This window comes from Tyto alba, unplaced genomic scaffold, assembly GCF_018691265.1.
Source record: "Tyto alba isolate M040663 unplaced genomic scaffold, T.alba_DEE_v4.0 Super-Scaffold_22, whole genome shotgun sequence".
Taxonomy (NCBI): Eukaryota; Metazoa; Chordata; class Aves; order Strigiformes; family Tytonidae; genus Tyto; species Tyto alba.
The window spans coordinates 33192542-33219885 of record NW_024881296.1 but is presented as its reverse complement, the minus strand read 5'-3'; the positions used below and the strand labels follow the sequence as shown (position 1 = coordinate 33219885).

The following is a 27344-nucleotide window of genomic DNA, read 5'->3' as shown; positions in this document are numbered from 1 at the left end:
TATGCTTCGAAACCCATGATGGAAAAAAAGGATGCCTGAAACATTAGGCGTATTGTCAGCAGCCTGGGTTTTGTTGCCATCCCTGTTTGACTTCCAGTGTCACATAAGGACACAGCTCCTGACTCCCAACCTTCTCCTGTTAGCTGGCATGAGATCGGCACGGAGGGAGGCAGCCGGCATCACACGGTGCTGCAGCACCTGGTTCTCAGCTGTGGTTATGCTGAGAGAGGGCAGCCAGGCTGCGGGAGATGACTTTTATCTCCCTCACAAATACTTCAGCCTCCTGCTCTCAAACCACCAATCAACATAAATAATAAGCAAAGCTTATGCCTTCGGGTCACAGAAAGTCCCTCACCACATCTGCTACCACCTTCTATAAATTTTGGTAACACCTATCTACAAGGTGGTTGAACCAACACAAAGTAGAAAATTATCCAAAAACAAGAGTCAAAGGCCTTAGGATACAATTGAAAGACATCCATCATTTTAGCACGCCGTACAGCAATAGATGTAGAAATAATAAGAAATCTTCAAATAGAACTAGACATTTCTGCAAAACATAGATGCAGGACATCCAGACACATGAAAAGCAATGGCCACGGTCAGCCACACATGCATTTTGGCTGTCACTACCCAGTGAAGACAGCAAGAATAGAGTATTGATATCAAAGGTTTTCAATCAATCATCCAAACCACACACACAACTATTTTAAGCACAGGAAAAGAGAGACATTACAGAAAAAAAAAAAAAAAACCAAAAACAAAACACCAGGAAAATGGTAACAGAAAGAAGGCTATCAAGGGCCAAACATTTGCTTTATCCAGAAAACAACAGAACAAAGTTGATGTACCATCCAGTCGTACACTTTCCCCAACGTGTATGTTTTCCTAATACACTCATCAATACAATATCAGCTTAATTAACTCTCATTAAGTAACAGCCATGCTATGTTGACACGTGGCCAAAACAGCTTTTTAAAATACAAACTGATGGGGAGTGCAAATTCAATAATTTGGTAGATGTCAGGTATGACATTATCTGTGGATGGTGTTTATCATGCAAATGGAACTTGTTTTGCCAGGTAGGCATGAAAATTGGATGACCTTGATTGCAGGTGACAAAAGCTCAGGTGTAACTCATTTAGGATTTTTAAATCTTCCTTGGCAAGTACTACCAGGACCATTCACTGCAACAGCAGCTCTCAAATGCATGTTGGACCTTAAGTGAGCAAGAAAGCCGGAGTCCACTGTCCACTTCTTCCCTGCTCTCCTACTGCACCTTCTCAACACCCAAAATACAGCCCCTGTCCCATCACTCCACCTGTGCATTGCACCTCATAGTCTCACTCCATCTTCCTTATGCTTCTTCAGCATCCCAAAGGGCACAGGAGATCCCAGTATTGGTGACGGGTTCTTGCAGCAAGTGACTGTGACTCAGGCAGCAGATAAGAGTGTTACTCAGGTAATATCTGTAATCTGATCTCCCTTCTCTGCTTGCTGATGCATGCAAAACTCACAAACAAAAATAAAACTGCTGCTCTTATAAAGTGCTGCTGAACACATGCAGTAGATAAGATGCTTTTAGTCAACTAGGGTGTTACAGTAAGTTAAAACAAAGCAAGGGAGAGTTGTGATTGTTGAATTTATAGTATGAGAGTAAGAACTAGTACAACAAAACCCCTGATCTGTGATTAAACAGAAGTCCTTTATTTCAGGTTGGTTCAGTACACCACATAAAAATCAAGTAATATCTTCTAGACAGCATACTACACCTCTGGCTCTGAAGAAAAAAAAAAAAAAGAAAACCAAAACAAAACCCAACAAAACAAAACCAAAAACAAAACAAACAAACAAAAAAACCAAACCAAAACAAACAAACAAACAAACAAAAAAAACAACAAAAAACCACACACAACCAAAACTTTTAAGCAGATGGGTGAAACACAATAACTGTTCAGATGAGGTAGAAGTAGGTAGTTGGATGTGAAAGTATTTCCATAAAAGAGAGAAGTCCCCTTGAATCTTTCACTGGAGACAAAAGCACTGCTGTAGGCATTTACAATTCAGTACAAGTCTAGGATCTGACTAGCTGCAATGTCCTGTACTGTCCATCATGGCACATGAAAATCAAGGTCCATCTGTGCCTGAGGAGATGCAAGCGTGTGAAAGGGTCTTCAGCCAACAGCAGGATAAAGCTCTTCCTACAGCCACAAAAGGGCTGAGCAAATCTATGATCAGCGGCTGCAGCACATGCTGGGAGCACCTGCCCTGCCCAAAACCTCCAGCCTTGCTGGTCTCCTCTGACACCTCCAGCCCCTTTGCTGCAAAGGTAGCCAGCCAATTCCGAAGCTTCAGTTCCTTGGCTCAGGCAGGGACACCAAGGGGTCTCGCCCCAGGCAAGTGGCAGCCCTGCAAGCTGGACCATAAGGAACATTTTAATTGGGGCTCCAGGTGCTGTTCACCTGAAGCCTGGGCAAAGACCATCGCACAAGTAGTCAAGCACTGCTGCAACTCCACACTATCTTGAACAATTCCTGTAGCACATACTGTAGTTTGGAAACCTCCATGCTCGCTGCCTTCTCCCCATTTTCTTTAGCATGGCATGTGGCCCTGCAAGTTTTAACATGTACCTAGTGCTCAATCCACCTCTGGTATCTGCGTTCCAAACCTTAAGAATCAGAAAGATACACCAGATATCATGTACCTTCCCATTTAATATATCTAAAGCCTATCCTCCCTTCCACACGTGGATGGATGTTAATACACATGTAAGATACAACACAACTTCCTTAGCATTAAGATACAAATTCTTGTGGCCCCATATATGAGTGCTTCTTGGCAATTTGCTGCAAAACTCATCCCTACCTTCTCCAGAATCTTCTAACAACAGAAGTAATTCCCAAGTACAGCCCTGAAAACAAGACCTGAGTATGAGCCACTGCCTTGACATCTTCACAAAGCCACAGAAAAAAAAAATTAAGAGTACTGACTAAAGTTAAGGCTGCAGTTCATGCCTGTGGAGACCTAACCTGGAAACCTGAATACTCATAGTTACATGACAACATTGTGTTCTAATAGTGACAACTTGTCTTGTATTTCATCTCTCAAAATATTCATAGGAACATAAATCTTAGAGGAAACGCTAGGAATACTTTCATCAGTATTTAACCGCAGAGCATACAGGGTTTTATTTTTCATTAAAAACCCCTAGTTCTAGCCTTGTTTAATATTCCAATACACAAGCCTTCTATGGTTATTACAGAAATTCACCTTAAAATAACTGCACTAACCAGTCATTTTTGCAATAAAAATTAATTTTGAAGCAGCAAGGTACTGTGGGAAGAATATTCTGCGGAAAAAATATGCAGTGCTACACTAAAATAATCTAGCTACTCAGCAAAGCTGCTGATGAGCAGTTTCCAGTCCTTACTTCAATTTTTGTGACAGATGCTGTTAGAATTAGACCCTCAAGAAAAAGATTGTTTCCTCCAAAAAGCAAGCTGGGACTAATTAATTGGTCTCTGCAAATCCAGTGCAGTGTTTCGTCAGTCTATCACTACACCATCAAATAATTACTTAGGTACCCTGTAAAGGGATTATCTAGACAAAACAGTTAAAGATTTTTCTGAAACTCAGTTATCTTACTACACCCTCTATTACCAAAAATCCCCCCTAATTCTCTGAAAATATCAACAAGTGGATTCATTTTGAGAAGTCAGTCACAATTTCACTTATCTTTCAATCTCACTTGATTCACTGGATACACTTTAACAGATCAAAAAGCCCTGAATAAACATTTAATCAATAAACTCCTTGGTAATTATATTTAGCAGATTTTTGAACTGTAGCAATGCAGTGAATGATGGCCAGCCATGACTGTTCCATGCTTCCCCAGCACAGCTTGCTAGTATTAATTCCTCCTGCTCCATCTTCTCTCCCATGAGAAGCTTCTCATGTTTCTGCCCTATGCAGAGAAACATGAGAAATTAAGAGACTACAGCAATTGCTGCTTCAGAGCTGTGGCAACACAAAGTGAGACTTCCAAAGTGAAAATACTGTAAAACCAATAAAACTAAGGATTTGTCCTATATGCTTTTGGTGATAGTCCATGCAGACTAGTATCATAAAAACAAACCCCCAAATCATATCTTAGATACAATTGCCTAAAGCTGCTCTGCAGTCCCAAATTTCAATAGGGCAAGAGAAGAGTCTGTACATTAATGATCCTTCCTTTTTATGAGCTTTAGTCTGCAACCTTTACTACAGGAATGCCATGGAAGGAGGTAGGTCCTATTTCAGTAAGACCATCAAAAAGCCACTCCGCTCAAATCCTTTCAGTGATTAAAAAACAAACCAAACCCCAAAAAACCCGGAAAAAACCCAAACAAACAACTCCCCCTCCCCCAAACAATACACCTTCTTAACTTGAGGTTTAAATTTGTCAAAATGATACTCAAGAACCAAAATAAATTAAAAAAATCTTACCAAGCCTCACAAGTACAGAGTGTTCTAGGCACACTCTAAAACTCAGTGTCAAAGGAGTAGGCTTGATGCCAGCCTAAGAAATCTCACCAACACGAGAGCTCACTTTTCTCACAGCTCTTTTCAAACTGCCTTACAGATTATATGGAATTTTATTTATAGTTACTGAATTATTTTGTAACACACTTAGTGCATCCATTTTCCCCCCACTCGCAACAAAGGCTAAGAATCAAGCTTTACATAAAGTAGCCTAGAAAAGTATCTCAAGCCTCCCTAGCACATGTTGCCTTTACCACCTACCTTTGCTGCCCTCCAGTCAGATTTCCCAATGCATTTTATTGAGCCCTAAGGATCAGGGTCAAATTCAGATCCAAACAATAGACTCCTAATTACAGATGTAACTCCTTGAGCAAAAGTTAATGTTCTTTCTGGGTTGACTGGGAAACCCCAGGGCACTTCCCAGATGGGAGCAGATGGACCTAAACAATGAAAGATGTGCTCCTCAAAGGAAACCCTAAAATAACCATTTATAATGTGACTCTATCACGCTTTCTCACATCACCCAGAGTCAAATGAAACGCAGAAGAAAGTCAACTTTTCATGTAAAGACACGAAACATTTGGCTGATTCTAAAATTCTGAAAAGTGGAGTCCTGGATCAAAAAAAAAATGGAAGATGGAGCAACAAGAGAAGAATTAGAGGCAAAGACAGAACACAGGGACATCAGAGCAGGAACTGCTAAACAGACGTGAGCCGTTTTAGGAGGAATATGGTCTCCAAGAAGAAATGGGAGCTTAAAGTCTGGATAACTCCACCATCTATTGCCCAAACACTGGGACCTGCAATGGAAGATGAGCCTCCAAGAGCAACAGAGTCAACTCAAAAAGGCTGCAAGATTACCAATTTCAAAGGAAGACACTCCAGCAAAGATAATACTTTTACTAGAAAAAAGATCCTTTCGATAACTAGAAAAGGATCCTTTTGATAACAGGAGTTAAATTATAATAGGCAGATACAGAAATCTGCATGCCCCCCCAACCAGCTTCTCATCAATAGCAAAGTCTGCACTGAGAAAAATTAAAGCAAGATCTATGAGCAGCAAAAAGGAGCATGGTAACACAGCAGAGCACACTCTGATCTGGCAAGACCCAAACTAAAACTGGTCCAGACATGACAGTGTAAGAATGACTAGAGGCATGAAAAAAGGTTTATTTATTAAGCACTTCCCTGATCAAAGAAGAGTAGGTAAAAGAGGGCCAGAAAGACTGTTAATTTGAGAGAGGGATTGTAGAAGGAAACAAACACAGGGGAAGAAGCTGTTGCTAATACCCTGCAAGGGGAGCAAGGCAGCCTCAAACAAGACAAGGTATGTAGGGCTCCCCAAAAGTCTGCTGCAGGTGATGCTTGCTGTCACACTGGCTGCCATCCACGCAGACGGCTCTTCCAATCTCATTCTGGACCAGAATCTCCCAGAAGTCAGCTACAGATGGAGGTTCACCCAGCAGACCTGGATTAGGGGTTTTAAATCTAATATTTTACCTCAGGCTTGACGCCCTTACTGTGGGGCTTCACAGAAGCCAGAGAGAGAAAAGCATGCTGTAAAAAACTACATTCCTTCTAAAAGGGATAAAACGAAGCTGAATATTGGAAATTACAGGAGAACTTTTACTGTAGCAGGATTGAAAAACTGAATTAGATGACAGCTCACAGGGCAAGAAATAGGGGCTCAAAAAAGTTTAACTGATTAAAACTCCACATGCAATATTAAAGGAAGACGAGCCTTTTTTTTTTTTTTTTTTCCAGTCATTTTTCAATAAACTGACAGGAAAGAAAATTATTTGGCCAAATAGCAAAGTGAATGTGTCCCATTTCCCAGGCTGATACCTCGTGAGGTCCACGTGCTATGCTCAGAGGGGGTTCCCACAGCCTGGGGTGCTATCCTCCCCACGGCAGGCTGTGGAGGTGGGGAGAGGGCTGGCCAGGGGGCTCGTGCAGCCCCCCACCCCCACGTGAGGCAGTGCATGCTGCACACAGGCATCCTGCGGCCCCTCTGCCAGCTGCGATGCGACATGAAAGCTGGGAGAGTCACGCACCCATCCCTCGTCCCCACTCTTGTGCCTGAGCGTTCAAGTGAGCTGAGGAGACCCAGAAGACAGCAGAAAAAAATAAATTAAAAGGCCTTTCCCACGTGGCAGACACATAGACTTTTCACCATTATACAGTGAGCAATAAGGAGCCCCCAAGTCCATGGGTGCTGCCTGGGATCGGTTTGACAACACCTCCTGTGTGCACAGGAGCAGCACGGCTTTACAAAGGCTTACGGATGCATGCAAGGCTCATACCACAACTTAAGAACACACAGAACCAGGAGAATAAAGCAGCCGGTTACACCGGGGAGCTGTAATTCCCCTGAAGCGCGTAGTATAAACTGAAAATGGTACAAGTCACCCAAGCCATAAAGTGGGACTGAAGCCCCATCGTTCCAAATGTAACACCTGGATCCTCCTTTCTCCCTGCAGTTGTAGGACAGCAACCCACAAGGTAGCACCCCACTTCTCCTCCCCTGCTAACGAACGGTGTCTTATCAACACTCTCCCCTCCTCTTCTAATCCCCAGCTTTTACTTTATTTCTATTACCCTGGTTGTGTCTGTGGGTCCCAGGCGCAAGCACGCTGCAACCTCCGTTACCCTAGAATAATTTTCAGAGTAGTTTTTATCTTGCCATAGCACTTGGGTCTCACCCATGAAGCAGGCTTTAGCTATTCTTTACAGGCTGCTGAAGTCTCAATACACAAGTCAGTGAACACTGAAATAATGCTCACATAAAAATTACTCATGCTGGAAATCTAAAATGTTACATGAGTCTTTCCTTCCAAAAAAGGAACTACGGTTATTTGGATTTAATTCAAGCAAACATTTTCAACAGTAGATATGCCTTTTAGACTAAAGCAAAAATTTCCATGACAAAAGATCTAGTGATGCTTTACCAGATCCTTCGATGAAAAAAGACCACTTGGAGAAGCGAAGGTGTTTGATAATTGAAATTTGTAGTTAAATCTGAATGCCAGTATTCATCTAGAAATCAAAAAATACACTGCAGTTTGTTTTCAAATTGAAAATATTGTATTCTTAAAATTTTGAGCACACTTTCACGCAGCATATACATCCATGTTTGCAACTTCAGTTCCCCACATCTTTATATCCATTATATATGTTTGTCAAGACCAAAGAAAATAGAACAAAATTCTGGACCAAATTCAAGAGTCTCTTAAAGCAGGAACATTTCAGTCATATTCTCTGCTCGTCTTGGCTGCTGATACAGAAAGGGGAGGGGGAGCTTCCCAACTAGAGCTTGGCATCGAGAATGTCAAAAAGGCAAAGATCACCTCAGTCGCCTGAACTCAGCCAGCTGGAAAGGAACAGCATCTCTTGGCATCAGCCGTAAGAGATACAAGGTTCAAGTTGACCTGATACTTTATGATGGATATGGGTTTGATATATCACGTTTCTGCAACCCACAACGTTAAAGGATTTAAAATATGTTGTGACATCACACTAAGTAACAACCCTTCGCAAGACCTAGAGTGAGACAACACACTTTGAAATGGAGCTGTCTCTGCATGCAGTGCTACTGATGCTGCATTTGCACATCCTACACAACAATTTCTGACTAAAGCAAAGAGAGATCATACACTCATTTGAAATCACTGGCGATTAAAATATAATAAAATGTTGCCATTTTGTCAGGATACCAGGTTAATAATCTCAAACAAAAAATGCAGAGGGTTGTGGGGTTTTTTTAAAATGATCACAGTGGATGTGACCTGTTTTTCAGATATGATAGATGAGTTCAGAGCTTTTTTTTTGGGGGGGGGGGGGGGGGAACACTCTCAAAAAAGGCATAAATGAGACAGAGAAATTAACATTAAAATTCTGTACTAAACAAGTAACTTAGCTTCTTCACCTCTTTACTTTTTAATATAGCACGTCAGTTATACTGACAGGGAACTAAAGCCAGCTTCACGTAACTAACTGATGGTATGTTCAGACTAGCTGGACAAGAAAAGGCACATTTTCAGCAAACTATAACAGATACTCCACAAATATGCCTCAGAGCGTGACCAATTCTCTTATCACCAAAAGTATAATTTCCCCTGGTATCTTTTTATTTACAGTCTTTCTTTCACACACACACAAATCCACACTAATTGAAATTGTTTTTTCCTCAGTCTATATATTTGCTTTTTGTTTATGAATATGAACACATCAGCACACAAAACAGAACCGGAGGATAACACCTAGTAACAGACCATGGATACAGTACAAGTTCTTACACATACAACAGTTTAAGCACAGTAGGAATTTATTTAACATAAGAACGTGACTGCTGAGTTGCAGCAGTAGTAATTAATTTCTTATTAACTGCAGAATCCAGGAAGAAGTAGGAAGATGAGCCACCAAGGTTTACAGGTTCAAACAGTCTGCAGGCTTGTTTTACACAATTTCGGTTAAGTCTGCAAGGAACAGAACACAGAAGTCCAGCCTGCAGGGCTCTAAAACTTCACTAAAACATTGGGTTTCTTTGGATTAGAGGGGAAAAAAGAAAGAGGGGGTGAAGGGGAAGACTGAAAGTTGCAACTATGAAGGCCATGCTTACAGTGAAAGTAGGTTGAGATCCACACAGCAATGCCTGCTTACACGTGCAAAAACCCATGGAAATTGAGTCATTTGGGAAACACTTGGTGATTTCAATGAACAGTAACTCTGATGTGGATGATTACCCTTCAGATATCTACAAGGTCAACTACACTGCTACCCGGAGTGATAAAGAGAGAAAGAGTTCCTTTCATGATCCTTCAATAGCACAGAACAGGACTGAAAAAGGAGATAGGTAACAGGGACTCTGGAAGTCATTCTTGGGCAGCTGATCCAATGCAAAGTCAAGCAGTTGAAAGCTGTGGCTTCAGGGGAAACTGAGGCTGACAGCTTCCTAAAGCCAAAAGGAAAAGACTGTATTCCCATCCCCTCCTGCTGTCATCTCCTAGAGGCCGAGTTCCTCCTTTACAATGGCTTTAGCCAATACTATATCCCTTTACAAACCACCTGAACTCACTGTAAGAACGAGAAATATCTAGGCTTTCCATTGCTTTTTAGTGAGGTAATTGATTCAATAGAGGCATCTTCAGCGGTCCTTGGCAAAACAGAGGCAATCAGTGAGCCTGGAATGGGCAGCTGGGACACCCTTCTCTCACATCAAGGGGAGCTGTTCAGGCAGTCTGTCCTCATGAAGCCACAGTTCAACGTAATCCCACCTCAGACTCAGCAGACTGGAATACACAAGTGCTGCTCAGACTTCATATTAAACAACTTGTGGAGCTATCTGATTATATACTTATTTTAAAAGGATTATTTTGGTAGTGAAGATCAGCAATGGAGCATCAAACTTAAATACCTGCAGGCAGTTTATCTAAACTGGGGATTAGTCACCTCACAGATGCATGCATAATGGATAATTTCAGTGTGTCTATACTCTTCCTAACTAATTTTCCTTGAACCTTGAATGCTTCCCTGCAGAGCACCAACAGCCCAGTGTCTCAGCAAGAATCAGCATGGGTCCAGCTCTGCATTCCCTAAAATCTGTCTTATCTAAATTTTCTATTATCTGGGCTATCTCTGTTTATTATTACTGTGCAGCACAGAATCAGCTGCAGACAGGATTGCTCAACAGAAAGGACGTAAGATTGCATGGTACAAGTGGTCTAAAATGTAGTCACATGCTGGTAACAAAAATTTTGTTCACCCAGGATAAGACGGTTTGGCCTTCTAAAGAAAAACAAAACAAAACACCACCAAAAAAACACACCAAAACTTAGAATGAAGTGAATCCCTACAAAAAAGACAACCTCAGAAAGAAAACGTCAACTCAAATTCATGCTTTGTTGTTGTTATTTACATTTCCAGTAAAATCAAACAGTGGTGAATTTGAACTGTAGACCATGTAAAAAAATCCTCTGCATGGAAGATTGTAAACACATGAAATTCAAACCCAAATGAAAACTGGTAATAAGGAAACAAACAATACCAGTCCGTAACTACAAGCCCAAACATTCAAGCTCTCAAGTTCATTTCTAGCAGTGCTGTGATTACTTAACCAGACGTCAAGTGTGCAAGGACAAAAATAAGAACAGCCTTCTTAAAGGCAGGCAGCATGAAACTTTTAAAACCAGAATCCATCTCTGAAAATTCATCAGAAAATTGTACTAACAAACCTCTGAGGGCTTTAAAAATGTGAAGTGATGCATGACTGCAAGGGAATTCTAAAATTGCCAGCTGATTTGAAGGAGGTTTTACATATATATCTATGTATATGTGTGTGTATATATATTAGAGATGAAAATTTTATATAGTTAAAAAAAGTGATCTATGGCATATAGCAAGCACCTGAAGCTGTGAAAACCCTTTCTCAGATTTGGCTACTGATATTTCTCCTGGCGACGCACAGCAACGTTAGAGTCACATCTAATGAAAAGTGCTCTGTCAGCCTGGTCTTTGCAAGAACTCAAGAATATGTGAGCCCGGCCCCATTACAATCACATCATGCTCTGCCCAGTGAAAAGAGCTACTATATATTGAAGCACCCTTACTTCAAACAGCAGCATCTTGTGTACCTAAAGGCTCCTCTTGATAAAACTTAAAGCCAAAATCCTTGCATACAGCGAAATATTTCCAAAGAAGCTAGTGTGTTTTGCTCTGACGCTCCGAAACCTATTATTGGAAAAGCTTACTGTAGAATACTAATGTCTTTACAGCTTTCCCTCCCACCCCACCTCTTTTTTAAAGGAGCAACAACTGAAAAGTCAGTCATAGTGGGCCTACATCTATGTAGTGGTTATAGGATCTTCTGCTCCTTTCACTTACTATAAATTACATTTAATCCACTAAATACACACTCGTAAAAGTAAATAAATGCAAGACATCACAAGAACGCACACAACATGAGCTATTCAATAACAATGCATTTCACTGTATCTCTTATTAGGTGTTTTATGGAACATGCCTAACAACTTGTAATACTAAGCATGCCTACATAGTTCACAATATAGAAAACATCCAATTAAAATGCAGCAAGGCCAATCTGATACATGCAACATTATTAGCATAAGCTTCTTCCCTTGTTAAAAGCTTGACTCTGCCATTCCTACAGATACAGGGCAGAAGTCTGCTCAGAAAGCAAATACATCATAAAAAAATACCATTGATTTAAAGTAGGATACTGCTCAGCACAAACCATACTGATGAAACTGGCCCTTTGTGATTTAACTGTGCATGATCAGCTACAGCTGAAAAAATTATAGTCGATTAATTTATTTTCTAAAAAATAAAAGAATACTGCTGCCTCTACCTATAGCCCATTTTGAGGTCAATGGTAAGACAAATGGGTCGCTTTCCATCTTTGCACTCTCATCCTTTGCCTGGATATACTACCTTTTAAGTTGGGTACACATTGCAAAGACACACCTCTATTTTGACTGCAGCGGCATTAGAGAGGAAAAAGGGGTAGAGGGGAAGAGATCATATTTTTCAGAAGCTCTAAGGCGCAGCGAAAACCCATTCGCCAAGTGATGTAAGACCAAATTTTCAAAGTTCTACATGTGTCTGAAAGACCTACACAGACACTGGAGCAATCAAGATTTCTCAAAGGCACCAACATGAAACAGAAGACAAGACAGCTCAGAATTCAAAGTTAGTTATTTTGGCTACTGGCTGGTAGTGCACTGCAGCTACTGCGCTCAAGGGATTATTGTGATCTACTAAAAGCACAAATAGATTCATTACCAAACTGCCTCTGCCCTGTGTCTATCTGTTAGCTTATTGCCCAACAACCCATTACAATTCTCGTCCAAATTCCTTAACCGACCCTGCCAAATTAGTTCTCATGAACTTCATGCATTGTGCAAGTACAAGACACAATTCAAGTTTCTGCATACAGGGAATTCAGAAGAGGTGCTTCATTTCAATTACCTGTAAAATTGCATCACTGAATCCATCACAGTCATTTGTGCACTTCACTGAAATGGTTCCAGTGCCATGCAGAACTGCAACATACACTGACATCTGGCAACAGGACCCATGAGCCATCTTCACATCAGAGAGAATGTTCAACCGTGGCACACTGAAAAAAGTCTAAGTTTCTTGAAACTGCACTAAAAAGCTCAGCTGTCTAAACAAATTTCATATCTGCATGGTTTTATATTACTCGGTTTTACAGAAATAACTAAGATAAGGCTTCAGACACTAATTATTTATCTTCACAATTTTCGTATCAGAAAAAGTCTGAAAGGATTAACTACCTTGCACTTGTCTGGACAATTTTTTTTTTTTTTTTCCCCGAATCACATGCTTATGATATTTACAAGGATGTTGCTCTTATGGAGTCATACTGCAACAATCCATAAGGCAGTTAAGATTGAAGATGTTTTGAGAAGACCTCTTCCTTCAGATCAAAGGTGGTGTGCCCAAAGATGTTTTCACTTTTTATCTCTGCCCTAATGTCAGCAATAAATGTGCCAGAGTACATGCAAACCCTCCCTAATCCAATTTTAAATGATCTGGCTTACAACAGAGTAAGAGACAACTAGCCACAAGAACCGCCACTGTAAGAATGCATCAGTAATATCTCGAACTACCTCAGCTATTTTAAAACTGGATTTGTCCACACCTCTACTTTAGTAGAGATGTGCATCATGCTGCCAGAGCACATTTCAGAGAAGGTACATAAACCATTTTTGTTCAAGTGAATCATTTCAACAGTATTAGTATAGTTTATGTAGTACAAACTGGCGGAGATAAAAATAAAATATTTCAGGCTAGTATGAAGCACTTTGGTAGTTTACACAGTAAACGTGAAAACCAGAAGTGGATGTGAAAATCTAGAATTAAAAGCAGACACAACTGACTCATTTTGTTCTTAAAAAAATAAAATAAAATGTCCAAACAGTTTATTAAAGGAAGAAAACAAACCTCTCTGATTTCTTTTCTCAAGCTCCTCTTTCGGCTTCTAGCGACTCAGGACAGAATACCTGTTCTACTAATATCTAGTCATAATCCTCAAAGAAACCTGGATTCAGTCCCTCAGTATTAAAATTCTCAAATTCAGGAGCAATAGCAGCACAGAGTATGTTTCTCTATCTTGTTGTTTTTATTAATTAAGTCCCATTTGCTGCTCCTGAATTGCTATTATTTAGTCGCACTGGAGGGGTGTGTTAGAAAGTAATGGAAGATGAATCAACAGCTGTAGTTATTATGAAAATTATGGCAGCATGTCAGAGGAATTGCAGCTGCTCGATTCATGCAAATAAGAGCTACTTGACAATGACTATAATTACACAGTATGTCAAACAACATAGCTGGAGTAAAAGTATAGAGTACATATTTTAGAAAGCCAAAAGATTTCCATTTCATTATATTCACGTTCCCTAAACTCCTATTTAGGGATAACAGGATTCACTTTCTGTCAATGGACTCAGAGATACAGAAAGGTCTGCTCAGTCTCTCAGGTGCATTCTCCCGTCAGCGCTGCAGCTGTCAACCACGGTACCTCTCTGCATGTTTACTAGGCATTTATAGTACAGCCTGTACTCAGAGGCCACCAGAGCTGAGGTTCCACTCCACCGGGTGCTGTGTAGACGTGAAGCAAGATCGGGCTGCATCTAGTTTCAAAGCAAGAGAAGATTGCTTCCAAGTGGCTCAGACAATGCAGATACCATCTCCTCTATCCAAAGCCTGTTCCTGATACCTGGAACAGCAGCGTGATACTCTAGTTTACTTTGCTTAGTATTACTTTTTATTATAAGTACTTTCAGCTTGCTCTGGACAATTTCTTTCCCACTTCAGGCACTGAGGCCCTCTTGAAGAGCACATTTGATAAAAATGTCAGTAAAAGCTCCTCACTTTCAGAGAGGCTGAGCACAGTGCTTATCCTGATACATCTGTAGGCTGTTTGCACATTAGCAACTGTTTAAATAAAGTGACATTTTATTATTTTAGTTTCTCCCAGTTCCTGTTCGGCATTCAGCCTCTTTAATTAAAGCCCTCTGGTTTTTGCTAGTTGTTCCACATCGGCAAATCCCTGCATGGAAAAAAACAGGGACAGAACCTCACTTGCTTTCCTCTACATCTCAAACTCTTGTTTCGAAACTGTACAGCACAAAATTACATTACGAATAATAAACCCAGAACATAAAATACCAGACTAATAGACAGTTTTATTTATTTTTACTTATGACGGCCACATAAAGAGACATAAGGGGATATCAATTTTGCAGACCTCCTACCTCTCACTCAGGAGTGAGAAGTTGGACCCACTTGGTCTATGACACAGTCAGTTGCTAAAGCTCCTCACTGCTCTTGATTTACAGTGATCCAAACTGTATAACCTGAGAGCAAATAACCTTTCCTCTGCACTATCAGGAAACCCAAACTTTTTTCCTGTGAAGTCTGCTGGCAAAGCTCAATTCTAAGTGCCTTGGAATTCAGGGACCTGACTTCTGGTAAAAGTGGTACCTCAAGCTTCCCACATTTCATAGGTGCAGTCATTAAATCACTGACCCAACATGACAGCTACTCAAATCGTTGATCTTACCTGAAATCACACGCTGTGGTAAGTTCTGCTCCTCCTCCGAGAGCTTTTCCTTGGACTAGTGCAACACTGATCAAAGGCAATCTACACAAGAAAGTTTTGTAACCAAAATTCATGCTTTTAGTCTTCTAGAAATTACAAAAGGATTCAAGCAAATCATCTCTATAATAAAAGATCAGAAAAATATACTGTTCCAATTCAAATAACTGCATCTTGTGGGTAAGTAGCACAATATCAATTCCACTTACACTAAAATGATTATTCCACAATTAATATGAAATCCCAAAATGAAACAGCAAGACAGATATATCAAATGGAATGAAAGTAAAGAAGATCATTATGAAAAATACATGCTACAGATTACACCTAAAAAGACTGACTGCAAGAAGGAGTGACAGGGAAGTGACACAAGACCCTACGCTAAGCCAGTACACTACAGGAAGCAGTAGAGAGGGACACAAAGAACTGCATGGCTGGGTTATCTAAAAATTATGAGATTCAACATGATAGCACTCTGAAGAAGCTGCAGAAGGTATCATCTCAGTCATCAATAAAACTTTTTTGGAGGACAAAACCATCCTTTGAGGATAGCAACAATCTGTTCCCTTTGATGGTGTTGTATTTAATCATGCTCAAGGTATTTAATCATGTTCAAGGTAATTCAAAGGACAGAGGGAAGGAAGAGTATGCAAGGAGATCCTCTTTCCCCACTGCCATTGTAAAATGAATACTAATGAAGAGTGACTGACGTAGGACAAGCCCTAAGAAATGAAACCAACCGGTTAGTCCCACACTTTGCATGCTGATACAACTGTTTTGGCTTTTACTACAAAGACACATTTAACTCATTGGGCAGAAACCACATTCTGAGGTCATATGTTTACCAGACCGTATGTTTGGTTTTACTTCTACTTTAACAGAAGCACCAACAATTTCTTATGGCTCAAGGTCACTTACAAGCTGCAGCACACTTCATACAATACACGGCACAAGTGAACCCACTCGAAGAGGGTAACTTCATTTTTCCTGTGGTCTATGGGGAACCAGAAGATACAGATCCAAGTCCCGAACATTCACACTCTAATCCATTTGAGGTACTTCCTTCAGGGTCACAGTCAGCCTCAGCTCCTTCTGAGGGAGACTGATCCCATCTACAACAGATGTCTCCAGACAGCAGTTCAGTGCTTCCCTGAACCACAGCTTCAATATACTCCAAGTCAAGATACCCGAGGTGAGGTCTTAATCTTCATGCATCTTCCTCCTCTTTGCTTTGCTCCATCAATTTTGATTATATAGAGACCAATTTACACAAATGGATACTAATTCCAATCCTGAGGATTACTTACAGTACTTCTACTACTACTACTACGTCTCCAATCTCCAGGACAGTTTTACAGAATAATGTTAATCCATAACACTTTCTCATATAGATTATTTGAAAATAAAGAATATTTATCTTCAAAGAACTCAGAGCAGAAAAAAGCCACACATGGATTTAATAGAAATGTGATTTCTTAAGGGAAGCCAAATCTAAACGAAAGGAAAAAGTGTTTTTCAGAAGTACCAGATGGTAGAACTGAATACATTCCTCTTATGAAGTGGGAAGATTAAATAAATATATTAAATAAACGTTACCTGCGTAGGCTGCATAAACTGGCCCTTCCTGGTTTTTAAGAGCTATTGATTTCTACTGAGTTACAGAAGTCAGCTTCAGAAACTTTGAAGGCCTAAATTTCCTTAACTCTAGGTATCTCCCATCCCTCCACATACAAGCCTATAGAGGTTTTTTTCTGCTCCAATCTCTGGAAAGTCTAATAGTTGCAAAATGCTAAAGCCTAATTTAAATCCATAAATATCTACCTGATTAACATGTGTGAATACAAGGTCTGGGATTCAAAATTACATACTTAAAACTGTGTATTTAACTTTAAACATCCTGTTAAAGAGTTAGCCAAAACATATTCCAATCCTTATAATTACTTCATAAAGAAGGGTAAATAAAATATATTACCTCATAAGTCTGGTTAAGGTGTTTTGCATAAACATGCACATATTCATCCCATCCTACAAAGAATAGGAAATTAAAAAATGTTAAGTGATTCTAATGTGAAGCAATTAAACACACAGATGGAGTAGACAGGAGTATTCATTATATTTACTCTAGTTCGGGTTTTTTGATTTGTTTAATTTTGCTTGAATTCCAGCCCAACTTGACTATGCACAAGTAGAAAAACATAATATAAATTCAGGTTGTTAAAAAAAAAATAAAATCAGAACTCAATCAATTTATATGAATTTCTGTTATAATCAAGCCACTGCTAAAGGAACTGCAATACTGAATTTCTTTGATGTGAAAATGTACATCCTTTCCTCTTAATTTACTGCCAGTTAAACACCCATAAAGCTGAGTTTTAAAAGTCTATATAGGACCATAGAGCACTGCATACTTTTTATGGGACCAAATCCAGAAAGTTTTAGACAAAATACAATTTACCAACCTCATTTTTTATTGTTTGGGCCAAAAGCATTTCAGTCAAATAAACCCCACCAACCACCAAACAGAAAGATTCTTCTTATTTCTCTCCTCCTTTATGTTTTACATCAGCTTGCAAACAATAGTGAATAGGGAACAACTGTTCCCTTCTCTTCCAGCACAAGAACTAAGGAGCTCCAAACAAAATCAGTTGCTGCTAGGTTCAAAACAATTATTTCTTCCTACAACATGTTGTTAAACCGTGGACCACTTTGCAGCAGGGCATTGCAACCTCTACATGAATTCAAGAACAGCTAGAGAAACTCAGAAAAAACTGACAAAATGTTATTAAATACAAGGTTACACCTCTAGCTCCAGAAGTCTGAGTCACAAATTGCTGGGGACTAAGAGAAGATTTTGAAGCTAAATCATTACCTATCTGCCTTCCCTGTTCTTCTATTCTCCCTCAGATATCTAGTATTAACCAGGAACTTGACAAATGACTGGGCTAAATGAACCAGTATGACAACGTTCATATATATACACTGTACTACACATGTGCCATTTAATCCAGATTTAAAAAAAAAATTTAAAATGTAGAAGTAAAAAACTAGTAGGTAACAATTTCAGCATATCTTTCATAAAAAGCAACCCAAAAAAAACAAAACTGCAAAACAAACCAAAAAACCCCCCAACAAATGGAAGGAAGAAAAAGAACAAACATCTCTATTGGCATTTACTAATTTCTAAAACACTGTTTTACAGAGGTTGTAAGTCAAAGCATCTGCCTTAATGAAAATCTTCTGGCTCATTCCTCAGGGAAAGAAAAGATATGCAGGAAGTCTTCAGTATATCTTGGCACAGGACCCTGAAATATTAGGTCAGCTTCAGCTGATTTATTGTCCATTTATTCACACGTTCAAGACCTACTCTGCCCAACACAAACCAGCATTATGGTGTTTAGGGACAGATCTTTGGCAGATATTAAGGTGCCACGACAATCGCTACCCAGGAACCAGGGAATTCAGTTTCATTGCGTTAAAGGCCTCCTTGAAAATTTCATCACATGTTGATTTACAAAGAGGCCTTTAGTTATCACTGTAGCCACCTTCTACACCCATTAAGACCAGCAGCAATATTTCCATTCCAAATTAAAGAACAACCAGATCCTCCATGATAGCTGTCTTAACACCTAAGTTCAAAACCCATACAAACATACAAGGTACCATTTCTCAGACACGGACTTGCACAATTCCCATACTACAACCACAAGGATGAAGCTGAAAAAAAGCTCTTCAGAGAAAGTGATTTTTCACTACTTCACAGCAGAGTCCTTGCATTCAAACTATCTCAATTCATACCAAAATTCAAAATGGTATTTAAAGATTAATGCCAGAACAGACCAGCTTGATAAACGCAGTTATGGCTGAGCAGACAATAAGAAAAGTCTTCATATTCTCAGGCAGTAGAGAGATTACTGAGTATCACATGGAAAAAATGCCTGCACAAAAAACACCTTAAAAAAAAAAAAAAATCGCAATTACTTGAGTCCTGGGCAACATACCCTTCAAACATTCCTGATAAGAAAAATAAGGCTACCAGTCAGACTATTTTATCTGAATAAGGGAAGTGTTCACTGGAGTCTAGTGGAATAATCACATTTTCAGCTCTAATACCATCCCTGGAGTAAGAAGAAATTTAACAAGCAGAAAGTGAGGTAAAATACAGTATGCACTACATATGGAAGTAAAGGATTAATAGTTTGCAGTAGGGCTAGGGGAGGCAGGGAAGTAGAAGGTCACCTTCGTAAAGTAGAAAACTGTACCACTGGCTGTTTTTACTGCAAGAACTTAGGAGTCTACTTTCACTACAGATGGTCTGGAAATACTGTTCTATCTCCAACTGCTTGAAAGTCCTTCCTCCGCAGCTTACTGCTCAGAAACCTCTGTCCTAGGGCTTCTAGACAGGGACCAAGGAAAGTGAAATTCTCCTTTGTGCCTCCTTCCTCTCAGCTGTCCTTTCAAGAGCCTCTCTTGCTTTTCAGCTAGCCAGCTTTTCAAGACTCACTCCAGAATAAGGTTATTGCTCTTGGGAGCCAGGCTTACAAGGGCAGAAAGAAAAGGTGGGGTTTTTTAAATTCCACTATTAATTTGTCTTCTGTGATTTGGTCACGTAACGTTAGCACTTCACCAAAAAAGGACTGGCAGGGGTCCTGGGTTTGTTTCAGGGTTAGGAACTCCTGAACATGGGAGAAGGAGGATGAAGAGGGGGAGGAAGAAGAAGAAAAGGAGGAGTTGCCACTAGGGGGCATGAAAATCCTTCAGCATTCCTGGCCATTATCTGCCTTTCCTGCACTACAGGGAAAGGCAAACTGTATCGAGGATTATGAAAAACACAATCTTCCCGCAACTAACTGGTTGAATAAAGTAAGTGTTTTCTGTAATTACTAAAAGCTATGGGCTAAATCAGCCTTGCAAAAAAAGTAAAGGAAAAACATACCAGTTCAGGCACGAAGATATTCATCGTTCTGGATTTTTTTTTGCCTCAGGGATGCCTGTGGACAAAAAGCTTAACCTAATGCTCTTTTAACCTGAAACCAGACAAAACTCTCTCATCTGCAGCAAGTTGTAGAGCTGAGTTCTGCAAGACTAAAGAACAGCTAATGCTTATTCTACTGAAGTTTTACTTAATAAAGACTATTAAATCCCACCAAACAGATGGTTTAGGAGTTGGCTATTACAAAGAAACTTTCAGTTCAGGATAAATAGTCTGAGCTCTCCCAAGGAAACAGAAAGCAACCATGTTTAACTATTCTTGGAACACTTCTGGTGATTCTCAGACTTACAGTTCAGTACTAGCACAAGATCTACATTCTTTGCAGAGAATTTTCAACAAAGTTGTAATTAATACCTATGCATTTCATTCTGCACAGTATATCTGTTATGGACCTTAATCCTTACAAGAGCCCTCTCTGCCACTGCAGTAGCTTCAAGTAATTTGCATAAACATATAGACAGAATACTAAATGTCAAAGAGACTGTGGAAGCAGAATCACTGAGAATTACTAAATGCAGAACTTTAGAGGAAAGCCTAGACTTCAGATAAGAAAAGAATTGGCCTGTGATTGGTTTCAGCTCCTTTTCTGTTTCTAGAATGCTAAGCTAAAAATTTCAGATTTAAATTAAAAAATTCAATTCACAGGACCCCCCCTCAAAATCACAGATACATCTATATTTTTTAAATGACCAGTGTTTATTGAATGTCCAAATGAAAACTCCCAAGAAAACATTTATATCTATAAAGCATGATGTCCCCATATTAAGAAAAATATACCTCTCATGGTGTTCCACAAAGGAGAAAAAGACTCTTATACCTTTTGAAAACAGGACCGTCCTCTGCTTTATCAGGCCAGGAATATTTAAGACATTGTGGGTTTTATGATATTTAATTTTATCAACAGAAACAAATCATCACTAAAGACAAATACCAGATTAAGCAGTTCTTGAGTTGGTGTTCTTATTGGAATGTTTAATTAAATGTTTAATTTGTGTGGCTAAATCCTGAAACCTGAAGTGGCCACAAAAAAAGCACCAGGATGGCCAGTTACCACAACTGCAAAACAGGACATAAGAGCAGCACAAGACGACCTTCTTCCCCTGAAGTTGACAAAGTCCTATTTCACACATTGCCAAGAACCACATATTAACCCATAAAAAGGATTGCATCACACATGAAAGTTGTCAAGATTGGTGGCATGAGTGAAAAAACTGCCATGAAACCCTGACCTCTTCAACCCCATGACTCACGTAACTGCACTGCAAGATCAATTTCAAAGCTCTACAGCACAAGAACTGCATCTGTCCTTCCATTTTCTGAAGGTCCAAGTACAGTTTTGACAAAATTTAAACCTTTCTGTAATAGTGGCTGTGCTACTTATATTCTAAAGTCAAAACCAAATTTATGATAAATGATTACTTGTATCTGCCTCTAAAGGTCAAACTACTACAGCAGAGCTTATCTGATGTGTAAATTCACCATACACTGCTCTGAGAAACTGAAATGACATTTTAAAAAGAGAAGGCTAAAAAGAATATGTAATGTAGGAATTCATGGTTATGAATCAATTACAATAACACTTAAGGAATGGCTTAAAGGGGCTGCCAGTATTTTTCAACCATTAAAAGCTCCATTCTGTGACTTTCACGTAAAATTGCAGCAGAAGCATAGTGCAACACTTCTGTCTGAAAAGGATCTCAGAACATCAGAAAGCTCATTTTTCTCCAAAAACTTAATTTGTATCACTACTTGCCTGGGAGTTGGATATTGCTTTGACTGCATTCAAATCAGATCCTGAGCAAAAGGTGTTTCCTGCACCATAGATGATAAGGCCTTTGCCATCCTTCCAGTTTTCCAGTTCAGTTACCCTCTCCTGGAGTTCTAGCATCATCGTACCTGTCACAAGAGGGGTGAAGCAAAATTTTACCAGGAAATTATTATCACCATTATGTTTTACATTACGTTTTTCACCATCAAAACCAAGTTATCGTTAAGTGATAGGCTTAAAAACACAAGGGAAAGCATCACCTTAAATCCCACGCACAAGCACTGACACATTTTTTCAAAGATGCACTTCCCAAAACTCTGAAGGATATTCTGCATGAAGGATAATTGTGGTACACTTTAAGAAAAAAAAAAAAAAAGTGCAAGGAAGCAAGTGCAAAGCAGCAAGCATAAACTCTACCCAGTTTATTTTTGTTTGCAATTGCATACATTCAGGACACATGAACTTATAGGTATCCATCTAGGTCTGTCGATCTAGTCATTTTGATGTCACTGCCATTTTACCCTGCCCAAAGAACTGGCAAAATACAGAAAAGCATCGTGTGCAAGGTGGGCTCAAGGTACAACCAGCCAACGTTAATAAAGATTCCTAAAAAAAGGCTAAAGAGCAAACTATGTTGAAGGACAAAGGCATTTAGAAGTATCCATCCAAAAGAAAATAAAGATATATCTGAAAATAGGAGCAAAGTGTCTTTTATCTTTTAAAAGGAAAAAAATAAATTCTTTCTAAAACATCTTTGATTCCCTCCCTAGTGCCTTTCTAGAAAGGTTCTCTTTACAAAGTATATCCTAGGTTCCAAATATATAGATTGTGCAGTACCAGCTTTTTATTTCTAGTTTAAATGTAATATTCTCATATGTCCACTTAAGTACCCTTCCCTCCATGAAACTCTACAAACTCCTGTTTCTAGAGCTCGTCCTAGACTGCAACACCTTCCACACCAGCTGAGCTTACCCAGCATTACCTTAAATCTCTTCCTCTCTGAATGCTTGTCACTCTCATTCTTAATAGAATAGAATTCTTGAGAGAAAATAGTTACAGGAACTAATTTCAGAAAGTAGGCTACATACAAGCTGATGATACTCTCAACTTTACCTTCCTTTCATCAAGAATTTAGATGGGCAGCCCTACCTTCTTCAGATAGAACTGTGCTTCAGATGAATATCCTCAAGGGCTCTTTCCTTTTCTGCCAAAGTGTTGGTTTTTTGACCCTATGCCTGCATGCACAGAACTCATCCCGTTCTGAAATTGCCTGTTAGCAGCCATCCTCACATAGGAGATTTTTTTTTTTTTCCTTCCTGCTTGTTTTCCTTGCAATTCCTTATGAAGTAAGTTTCCCAGCACCAAGTCAAGAGTGAATGCTCTTCCACCTTAGGCTTGGTCTCAGCCACTTAAGTAACACATTTTGACAATGTTCCCGAGGAGGGCAATAATTAAGTGGATATTACATATTACATACCAGAATGACATTGGGTTGGGTGTTTTTTCCACTGTCAGGTCCAAACTATGGTCCTCTAGCAAATCCCAGAACTTTTACTGGTTCCTTTCCCTTCTGTATTTACAATTTGGTCTTGATTTTTGTGTCTTGCCCATTACATTTACTTTCATGGAATTTCACCTTGTTGATCTTGAGCTCTTTGTAGCAGTTAATCAAGATCACTTTGAATTCCACTCCTCTGCTCCAAACAAACTTCCTGCAAGCTCTCCCAATTTGGGGTCATCTAACAATTTTAGCAGTTTATCTTCTACTTCATCATCCAAGCTGTGAATGAAAATACAAAGCAGAACTAGGCCTAGATGAGATTTTTGTGGGTCTTCACTTGAAATGCTTTCCCATCCTGACAGTACACTCAATGAGTTTTCTGCAAATGCTGCTGTTTAAATAGGTGTGCATTGACCCCATGGACTTCACTTTTTGCATATTTGCCAAATTTTCTTACAAGAAGGGTATTTAGGCTGGCATCTGAGCTTTGCCACAGTCAAGATACAGCACAACCACTGTTTGTGCTCCTTTCAATAGTCAAAGCAGTGAGGTACTTAAGAGTCTTTCCATAAGTATTACAAGCCAAAAATCTAGTTAACTGAAAAACGGATTTTACAAAACGGAACAGCATGAGCCAGTTATATGCAACAGTAGGGTACAACAGACACTGGCCAGAGCCTGTCCTGCCCTCCTGGGAGAGGATCCGTTCCATTACTGACAACACTGAACTATTATTTTACCAACAGATATAGTCCATGATGTTTGAAATAATGATGAGGGCACAATACTAAAGCAAATCCTCATTCTGCCAGTCTTGGTCCTTCAGTATGTGATTCCAGTAAGTTCAGGCTCTTCACAGAACACAGAACTAAGAATACTTGGAATAATAATTTGTTTGCACCTTAATTATAATCTGAGAATAAATGCTTTAAAGTCAATTCTAAAAAATAAAGTTATCACTATTATTATCCAATGCCTGTAGGCTGGCTTCCTTCTTTTTTAAATTAAGTTCATCTTTAGTTCAGCAAGAGGTAGGGCTGCTGAAATTGGTTCCACCAGGCTTAAACTGACATTATTAGCATTTGTTTCCAAAGAGACCATTTCAAACAGGTGGCTATCAGGTTCCAATTAAGAAGAGAAAAAAGGCATAACAACCTCCACATTGCCCATTAGCAATTTGCCAACAATTTTGTTCTGTTTTTGGTTCCATGAGTTGCTCAAGCTTAGAATAAACATAATTCCTTTGAGATAAAAAAGCTGCTGTGTAAAGTAAATGCCTGGCAAATAGGATTTCTCTCAACACTTTAATCATGTTTTGAAACTTTCTAAAGGAAGCGTACATGTATACATGAATTCACATCTGCAAATATCCAGAAGCTCTGAGACACAGAATCAACAGAATTTATTTGAGGGTGGGTATTTACAGGCTCTGGCTGATGAAGTCAACTAGGTCTTGCTGAGGCAATTTGCTGGTTGTGCACCCCAATCCTCTTTATACTTCTCCTGAAGGGTATTATTTGGTAGATGACAAAAGGAAGAGGATCAAGCGCTTGCTCATTCCTCAGCAGCTACGGTTTACAGACAGTAATGTTAAAATGAAATGAAGAGCAGTGTAAATTAATATGCAATACCATTCACCGGAGCAGCCAAGGAGCCAGCATAGTTTTGCTTCTCTCTGGCTCCTGTAACACAAAAAGTCTCTAGCAGAGGTGCACAGTAGAAAGAAGCGGTAATCTCTTGAACTGCCATAGTAAGATTTTCCAGAGCAAATTTTTGTGGCTATTACCTAGCAAAATGGAGTACTGCTCTCTACAGAGCTCTACACACTAATGTAAAACAGAACTGCCTGATGCCATGGCTCATTTCCTATATGCTAATCAGGGTCTGCAACAAAGGCAGATCTATTAATTTCCTCATGGGTTTCTGTAGCTCCTCTTTGCTACTACAGCATCTAATTCACATACAGTAATAATTTATTTTCACAGCAGTTCTACAAGGAGATAAGAGATATTTTTTTTTTTTTTACAGACCACTAACTGAGCAAGAAAGAAAATATCTGCTCATTTTGGGTGCTCAACTTGAGATGTGCAATATGATCTCAGTACATTAACATTACACACCACTTCATACAACCAAAGCACAGCTACCAGTGGCCTAAATAGCACCTGCAACTGCTCAGCACTTCAACAACTCAGTTCTGAGCCCCTTCTGCCAAGCACCTAGAAAACAGAGAATATAGTTGTAAGTTTCTATGAAAGTTTAGTTTAAGCAGTTTGACTGGTATCACATCTGATCTCCACAGCAGACTGGGCTTTATCTGTCCCTTCTCCTTTTGCTATTACATCTCATTGCTCATGCCCCTTTCAACTTCCACAACAAATAAGCTAAGAGCACACAGTCTAGAAGCTGTACTTTGTACACAGCTCTATTGAGTCAGAAATAAAAACCAATCTGCAGAAAAAGGGGAAACAGCAATTTAATTTCGATTGATAATAACATGCATGCTAACGGAGGCATTCAGAAGGACAATCGCCACGCTAACGTCTGTTAGCTACAACTTTTCAAGTTAGGTAATGATTTTATACATGAGCTTTTTAAAGGGAAACAAAAGAGAAACTGCAGACACATCTAGGTGCGTTACCACTAATTCTGTTGTTCTGTCAGGTTCTCTTCCTTTCAGCTAACAATCATTAGTGGCAGGATTAGATTGACATTCTTCACATAAACAGCTCTACGCTTTGCTAGTGGCTTGTACAGATATTTGCTGACAGCAAAGGAACAGTGAGAACTGGGCAGGAAAATAAATCAGCAAAAAAGAAATTAACAAGATGACACAAATGTATCCATTTCAAAACGTTAAGAGATAAAGGCATTCTTACAGTAAAGGCTTGTGCACAGCTCCAGCTCAGGCAGATGCAGACCCTGAACCTGTGCCATTTATATCTGAAGAGAACAACATAAATTGGAATATTCTAGGCAGTTAAGGAGAGACAACAAATACACCTATTTTGGGGATCAAAAGCTTCTCATAATACAGGATTAATAAAACAAGGCACTTGTTTTAATATCTAAGTATTGTCCAGTGTAAAAGCATATTAAACAGACTCCTGATGTGCAGCAGCTGAGAAAACCCAGCTCATCTGATTTTTAATTAACCGGTCATTGCTAGTTAACACATAATGTGAATGAAGAAGAAAGAGAAGCCAGTTTGGATGACGGTAAAAGACCAAATTACAGAAGCTTAAATTGCAGGGAAGGCTTGAGGTAAAGAACAAAGAAGTAAACTCACCCCCTTCTACATCACCTACAAAGCAAAGATGGAATCTTCCCACCCCCATGAAAATACTCTATACGTTTCCAGAGCAGTAGCGACAAAACAAAGGGAGTTACAAGAAAGAGCACAGTAGCAGAATTGTGTTGAATGAAAAACAGGGGGAGAGGCATGTTCTACCAGACAGTCCCTGTGTCATTGAGAATTTCTTAGATTCTTATAATGCTTATGGCAAACTACTATGCAGAAGAGTGGGCATTTGCTGCATATCTGCATAAAAATTAAGTATTTCTTCTCTTAACTAAGGAATGGTAAGGCATTGCTTTTCATTTTGTTTAGGCAAAATGCTGAAATGGGTAACTGAAGGAGAAAAAATTCACAAACCAGAACCCCCATCAACTAATTAATACCTGTAAAGGCATTCATTAGCTTTGGGTTGTTCAAAGTGAGTATTCCAATGCCATTGCCTTCTTTGGAGAGGTTGATGGATCCACCAGAAAACTGCTGAAGTTTCTTCTTTATCAATTCTTCCTGATAATCATGAGCATCATTATACACTGTCATCATTCTCTGTTGTAGTATCCTTTGCTTTGTAGTCTGAAACAAGTTCTTCCACAAAGAAACTGCCATTTCTGGAAATAAACAGCGATGGAG

At 39.4% G+C, this 27344-nt stretch overlaps 1 protein-coding gene across 12 annotated transcripts in view; it reads right to left on the bottom strand.

Moving 5' to 3' along the window:
- The window catches only part of ECHDC1 (ethylmalonyl-CoA decarboxylase 1), a 39016-nt gene that overhangs the window by 4155 nt on the left and 7517 nt on the right, over positions 1 to 27344 (bottom strand). For 5 of the 12 annotated variants that reach the window (XM_032998074.2, XM_042796017.1, XM_032998073.2 and 2 more), the window contains exons 2-5: positions 27101 to 27322; positions 21904 to 22046; positions 17133 to 17185; positions 15125 to 15205 (exon numbers count right to left, since the gene is read on the bottom strand). In XM_032998074.2, coding sequence (XP_032853965.2) covers positions 15125 to 15205; positions 17133 to 17185; positions 21904 to 22046; positions 27101 to 27320 — 497 coding nt within the window. In that variant the 5' untranslated portion in view covers positions 27321 to 27322. The other 7 variants (XM_032998083.2, XM_042796019.1, XM_032998077.2 and 4 more) reach the window with 6 other exon arrangements.